The following is a 7,296-nucleotide window of genomic DNA, read 5'->3' as shown; positions in this document are numbered from 1 at the left end:
GGAGTGTGATTGGAAATACGCAATTCGACACCTCTGGTACAATCTTTGTTAGAGTGTACGTTTACTAGTAAAATGTATGAACATTTATCTACTAATTACAACATTTAACTACTAACCTCGCAAAAAATGATCGCTGCAAATCTGTGAATACTTTGTGGGCTGCCAGTCCTTTCTGTTGATTGCTGCTATCCATCAACGTCTTATCTTCATTAGTATGTATGTGACAAAAAGCAACATTTGGTTTACTACTTTGTCTGTCTGTCCAACCGACCGCACAGCAAGATATGACCGTTTTATAAGATAATCGATTAGATAAAGGACTTTACGCTGTACGAGATTCAATGGTTACAATACAGGCAAGTGGCTCTTTTGCCATCTAGCGTCCCGTAGGGGGCATTCCCATGAGGGTTGTGACGTCACGTGCAAAAGGTCAATACACACAGTCGTACCTTGACTTACGAGTTGAATTCATTCCATGGTGTGAGCAAGTTCATAACTCGATTTTCACATTTTTAACTGAAATGAGTTGAAAAATCTAAATCACAATTAATACTTTGTCCTGCACTCCCAATGGTAGTTATTATATATAAAAAAAAAACGGCTAACAGGTGGCAGCAGAGTATAATAGATCAAACAGGGCCATGTTGCAACAAACTCTTTTTCCCAGTGTTTTAACTCATTCACTGCCAGCCCAGTTAAAATCGATCTTTGATGTCTATGGCCGTCATTTACAGTCAATGAGTTAAACAGGTTTGTGAATAATGATGAAACTTAGTTATATTCTAATGCTAATTGCTGCAAAACGGAAACAGATAAAAATATACTTTTTTTTTCTGATGAAAGAATAGACTTTAGTCTTTCTTTTGGTATGTTCTGATTTTATAGCAATAGAGCACAATATTATGTGGGCCTTGCAAAATCAGTCAAGATCTAGTAAAACAGCCGGGAGCGAAGGGGGTTGCTTCACTAAAAATGGCTGGGAGTGAATGAGTTAATAAATTAAAATAGGATCAAGACATAATAAATGAGAATGTAAATAAACTGGTTTTGTAAGGGTTAATTAAATGTCTCATATTATTCAACTTTTCAACATATTAAAATAGTTCGCAAATGCGTAAAAGACATGTCTGTGACATGCATTCGTCAAAATTGACTTTGGATCTAATATGTTTGCTGTCCCTAAATCTGCCCAAAAAACACTCCGTTCAAAACAGCCTGTTTTAGGGGTGTGTTACTTTTATGTAAATAGCTGCACCAGGCCACGCCTAGGCCATGCCCTTCTCTCTCGAAGGGGCAGTGACTTCGGTCATGGTAGCCATGTGCTAATGTTGTGAATGGAAACGACTGGCCATGGGAACAGAAGAAAATAAAAATACAGACATGTCTTTTAAACATTTGACAACTATTTAAATATGTGGAAAAGTGGCATCAAGTTTTACCATAAGAAAAAGTAGCATAAAGTTACTATAGTACAGAGACTATGTTGTAGCGTTAGTTTGTGATTGTTTAGGCAATGGTTATTTTGCCGTAACAGTCAAATCTCCCGCGAATGTTATTTTGCCGTGAATGTCTCAGATTTGCCGTGAATGCTTGCAGACATTTACAAGCGGTTATGAATAGGACAAATGTGCACATTTAGGCCACTGCGCGGTCGCAAGGTGCAAGCCGTCTTGTTGAGACCACTTAGCGGCCGGTTAGCATCATAAAGTCATGTCAACAAGGTGGCGAGCTGTTAGTCACGGCAAATTAGTCACCGCGGATTGTATCTTGACAAAACAATACGCAAGCGCTTCATATTATCCAACCACCATCTGCTTTATAATATCTGACCTCTTGTAACCAAACAACCTCCACACGACAAATGTAGCGCCCACTTTAGGCACTAAAAATACACCAGTAATATGGTCGTAGGTGCACATCTCTTATTAGAAAGGATAGGAAGGAAGGCCAAATCAAAAATGTTAAACTTACATATTTCCCGTTTGCAGTCGTGTCACACTGTTGGCACCGATCCATTATGTTTAAACGTGTTCCTAATCCAGCTCTGAACAGGCTTTCACTAACAAAACTTTCAAAAATAAAATGAATCCACTGTCTTCTGAAAGACTTGGGACGAAGGAAGCAACCACTTTTTCCTGATCAATGTTTCCCCTCTCCACGCAGCATTCGCGAGCAGGGAGAGAAAAAGAAAGGCGCAGCCAGCTTCTCGAATTTCAGTGGGCGTGACAAACCTTTACCAGAGGTGGTGCCACTAACCCGAGGGGGCTGGGTCGAGTGCACTTCCGTGTCTTTTTGACGTCACTAAGTCACGGAAGTTTTATCTGCCTGTTTGAAGCACACATTTTACAAAGGAGGAGAAAGCTAAAGAAGTCACGTATGTACTTTTTTCATATCTGGTTGGATTTTAGACAGGCCGGGGATGCATATTATTGATAGAAAACCCCACTAAAGTGCATTTTCATACTATGGGACCTTTAAGCTATAAGTAAACAAAAAAATATACATTTGCATGTTGATGTTCTTTTTTGGGTGGGCGGGGCTAGTGAGTGACATCAGCAACTATACAGTCAGTCATGTGAGTAGGTCAGTCTTAGCATTTTCACCATGCTCATTTCGAGTGTTTTCATTTTCTATTTGCATGTTTGACTTTTCCACTCAATAAATGTGACTGTGGCTTCAATAAGCAGCTGCATATATGAATCCCAGGCCCCTCACCCCATTGGCAATTTAGAAAATCACCACTGTGTATAGTAAATTATACATTTAGTAACTCTGTAATGTCATTTAACACAAATGTCTCTAAATAGAGCTCAGACTTCTGCCAAACTTGGCTCATTCAAATGTTTTTGTTAGCAGGCAACGTCCTTGTATCTTCTTCACATTTATTGACTACTCAACATTTTTAAGCTTTCTGTTTCCTGTTAAGGGTGTATTTTATTTAGTTTACTTTGAAAAAGGTAAAAAAAAAAAAAAAGAGGTGACCCAAGACTTCGGCACAGTAATATACTGTACGTGTACATCTCAGATCGTCTTTTTAATAGTCCAAAGCACAAATGAGGGCCACTCCCCGTTTGATCCAGTGTCCTGGAGTGTGATCTGTCGGCAGCTCGACTGCAATCACATAATTGGTGGAATGCCCGGTAGTAGACAGCGTCCCTGTAAAAGCACATTAACACGTCAGCGTCCACACTGATCAGTGTGACGGCGCGAGGTGACGCGGTGCGGTCTGGATGGAAAATACAGAGCTGCACTTTCTAGGTCATGAAACGTGATACTGTCTGACGTCAATCTATTTTGGGGTGAGTAACATAACCACACCAGGAAGAGATACAACCTGAGCAACACACACGACTTCGATGCTGTATATAAAGATGAACTGTAATATCACCATTCGCGTTCAAATACTGACCAGCGCGTGTGAGGGTCTTGTAAATGGGGCAGATGTAGATCCCAGAAGTGGGAGCTTTGCGGTTGGGTGTGGGGATGAGCCAGATGGCGGCCATTTCTGTGTAGAGCTCCTTCGCTCTGGATTCTGTCAGCTGAGCAGCGTTATTATCCCAACGGGCGCCCTCGATGAATAAGCCATTGATGTAGCAACCCATGTCTGGTTTCTCGTCTATATCGCACACGGCCTTCAACACAACCTGAGGAAGACAACAGGGCTCTGGTCAGACGTCTACAAACAGATCTACAGGAAAACAAAAAAAAAAGAGGAGCACAGATTGATCTGTTTTTTTCCTCCCCTCTTTTCTCAAGTTTCATTTTTTCAATCTAAGAAACACAATTTTTTTTCTCAGACTGGTTCTGAAATCTGAATCTAAATCTGATTCTGAAGTAACAAAATATTTCAAAAATACCTGTAAATAAATTATTCATTGTGAATGACTGACCCAACATCAATGTAATTGCACGCACACAAGTAAACATTCAGCTACTGTCTGACCTGAAAGTCAAATCCAATGGTGTCAATGGAGATGCCGAAACGACGGGCATAATTCTGCAGGGTTCCGGTGAGAAACGCTTGAGGGAAGTAGAAGCCGCTAATCCAGAAGACGGGCGGAATGCCGTTTGAAATCCATCCGTGAAGAAAGCGGATCCTCAGCAGCAGGTCAGAAACCCAAGAGGCCAGAGGCTTCAGAGACGGGTAGGCCTGCGGGAGACAGCAAACATAATCCCTGGTGGTCTAGTGGCTAGGATTCGGCGCTCTCACCGCCGCGGCCCGGGTTCGATTCCCGGTCAGGGAATTACATTTTTAAGAATTTCATTAGTCAGCCTACAATTTCATTTTTTTTTTTTTTTTTTTTTTTTTGGGAGCCTACAATTTCAAATATCACTAGTTGTTTTCAAACTGGAATGCTGGCAATGCACAAAGCATAGTTCTATACTGTAATGATAGAGATTAAAAATTGTGCTATTAAAGGCAGTCAATGAAGCCTTTTTGGCCACAAAGGTGTCAGGGGAGCGCATTTAGTTCTGCATGAAAATATACAGTACTAATGCAGTCAAATCAGACTATAGAATATAATTACCACCAAAGCCCCATCACTTTACTATTTATGATATGGAAAATAATTCACTTTTTGAGATTCTTTGGTTATTAAAAATAAATAAAATCAAATGATAAAAAATGGCATTTAAAGAGTTAAAATCCATAAAACGTAGTTTTTGAAATGTTTTATGGGGGAAAAAAACTAATTTATTTGTATTTGTATTTGTGTGTGTGGGGCACTTCCCCAAGACTCACATGAATAGCCTGCACTCTAAAAACAGTTGGGTCAAAAGTAACTCAAATATGGATCAATAATGGACCGATACACTTTTTGGGTCAATTTGATCCAACTTTCTGGGTTGTTTTATACAAAATGACCCACATTTTTAGTAAAGGATGTGACCAATATTTACGAGTTGTTTTACACTAAAAGACCCATTTCTTGACTCAAAGTTGGATCAAATACGATACGATACGATACGATACGATACGATATACTTTTATTTTCCCGTGGGGAACTTTTTCCTGGACTCCGTCCAGCTGCAGTTTACAGTAAGGAAAAACAACAGAATAGAAAGAGATAAAATCAAAATTAAATAAGAAGTGCAGCAGTAGTTTACAGTGAGAAAAACAACGGAATAGAGAGAGATAATTAAAATAAATAATACACACACACTCCTATATATATATATTGCACCACTTAGTTAATGTCGGTTATTAAGTAATTTGATGGATGTCGGCAGGAATGAGTTCTTGTAGCGGTTCAGCCTGGTTCTGGGGGCCCTGTAGAGGATTGGTTCATTTTTGACCCATAGTTGGGTTAGTTTTGACCCAACTGTTTTTAGAGTACCTGTTCAGAAAATAGCTGACCAATGATTGGACAACGGATATTGTGATTTTCAAAAAAGGCTGTATAAGTGATCATTTGAAAAATGTAAACACTGACAGAGATTTATAGAAATAAAATATTGCATGATGTGTATCTGTTTCACACCTATATTTAATCATTGTTGATGATAATTATTGTGAAAACAATTAATATAATCAATTACTTCCCACAGATAAATATTAATTACTTATAATAACAAATAATGAAAGATATTTTCTCTTATTTCAGAAGGGGACATCAGCCCTTTGCAGTAGCTCTCAGTTTCAAAAAGGTCAATGACCCCATCTAATGACATCACAGAAATCACAATTGTTTATGCTTATATGTTTGCATATTAACAGTTGTGATAAATGTCATATTTAAGTGATGGCTCCATGAAAGGATGACAAAGATGAAAAGAGGTCTCATTTGTCTTAAACATCTTGCACAGAGGAACAAGGAAAAAAATGAAGAAATACAAGAAAGAAAGACATAAATTAGATCCACCCACTGAATCCTTTCCTGAGCACTGCCGAGATGCCCTTGAGCAACGGACAAAACCAAATGAAAAGAATGTAAATTGAATTTCCCATTTAAGGACAATAAAAGGCTATTCTTGTTTTTTTTTGTTGAGGAAGTAACTTTGGACACATTCTAGCATTGCCCCCCCCCCCCCCCCAGAATACCCTGAAATGTGTTTAAGACATAAAAACAAATTAATTCAATCAAGAGACGTTTCCTCAACAGTGTATCAAACAAGTTATACAACAAACACGTGCAACATGACCTATGAAGCCTCATATCTTTCAGAGGATCAGAAGGGTTGTAAATGTGTGTGTGTGTGTGTCTTGCCTTGCCCTTCCACATATCAGGCACACCATTGATAAACAGGCTGTTGGCCATCAGCTCCAGTTCTGAAGACATCACCACTAAACCTTTCAGAGCCTTCACAATATCACTGAGACTCTGAGCGATGACCTCCAGCAAATTGTTGTATCTGAAAGGCAGATAAAATGCAAGGTCCCGTTACTTTTTGTCAGTCTGTGACCAGACTGCTGGAATTGTTGGTGTTCGGGTTATTTGGCAAATACTATTTTTGGTGCACAGCAATTATTTGTGTTAAGTTCAGACAAAACATAAACATATCGCTGGGGTCGAGCCGAAACCTCCTGTTATATTGGTCAGTTCGCACGTGTGGATGTTATTTAAAAAAGAATTTGGGACCAATCTTAAGTTTTGAAAATGGCTTACTCTCTTTTATTCACTGCCATTGACGGTTATAGACGTCAAATATTCATTTTAACTATTTCTATTAGTTTAACATTTTTTTCCACTTTTGTTAACAAGAGTATGAAAACCTATAATTTGTTATTGTACATTTAGAACAGATATGAAATTTGTGATTAATCATGAGTTAACCCGTGAAGTCATGCAATTAATTATGTTTAAAAAATGTAAACGCCTGACACTCCTAATTTTTAATAATCCTTTATTTTTTTAAATCGCGTCAGGCGATTACATTTTTTAATTGTAATTAATCGCATGATTTCAATAGTTAACTCATGATTAATCATAAATTTTATAAAAGTAGGGAAAAAATAAACTAATAAAAATAGTTCAAATTAATTTTTTACGTCAATAGCCGTCAATGGCAGTGAATGAGTTAACGATGTCATGTTAATGGTTGAGCAAACGTGGTTTTGTGAGTTTCCTGAAAAGTGTTGATTTTGGAGGCACCAGCAAAATGTTAAATATGTATCTGCGTATAATGGAAACATATAGCAGATGAACACCTGTCTTATCTGATTAACTAACAATCTGGCCTTGGGTCACACATTTCATCAGTAGTGTACATTATAAACAATTTGATGGCACCAGTGCTGTTTTCTTCCATTTTTAGTGCCTGTAAAGTGTAAGGACAAGACATCCCAATACATAT

The 7,296-nt window shown here is 38.3% G+C and overlaps 1 protein-coding gene and 1 non-coding gene across 3 annotated transcripts in view; one reads left to right on the top strand and one right to left on the bottom strand.

Moving 5' to 3' along the window:
- Nucleotides 1-3,021: 3,021 nt before the first annotated feature.
- The window catches only part of dnah1 (dynein, axonemal, heavy chain 1), a 42,852-nt gene continuing 38,577 nt past the window's right edge, over nt 3,022-7,296 (bottom strand). For both annotated transcript variants that reach the window (XM_077573952.1, XM_077573951.1), the window contains 4 exons: nt 6,210-6,354; nt 3,944-4,150; nt 3,410-3,644; nt 3,022-3,156 (listed from right to left, as the gene is read on the bottom strand). In XM_077573952.1, coding sequence (XP_077430078.1) covers nt 3,035-3,156; nt 3,410-3,644; nt 3,944-4,150; nt 6,210-6,354 — 709 coding nt within the window. In that variant the 3' untranslated portion in view covers nt 3,022-3,034. The remainder of the gene's footprint in view (nt 3,157-3,409; nt 3,645-3,943; nt 4,151-6,209; nt 6,355-7,296) is intronic.
- Nucleotides 4,173-4,244, top strand: trnae-cuc (transfer RNA glutamic acid (anticodon CUC)). Its single transcript has one exon. It is a non-coding gene; the product is annotated as a tRNA-Glu (tRNA).

This window comes from Vanacampus margaritifer, chromosome 8, assembly GCF_051991255.1.
Source record: "Vanacampus margaritifer isolate UIUO_Vmar chromosome 8, RoL_Vmar_1.0, whole genome shotgun sequence".
NCBI lineage: Eukaryota > Metazoa > Chordata > Actinopteri > Syngnathiformes > Syngnathidae > Vanacampus > Vanacampus margaritifer.
The sequence above is the reverse complement of the archived record's forward strand: the minus strand, read 5'-3'. Positions and strand labels throughout refer to the sequence as shown.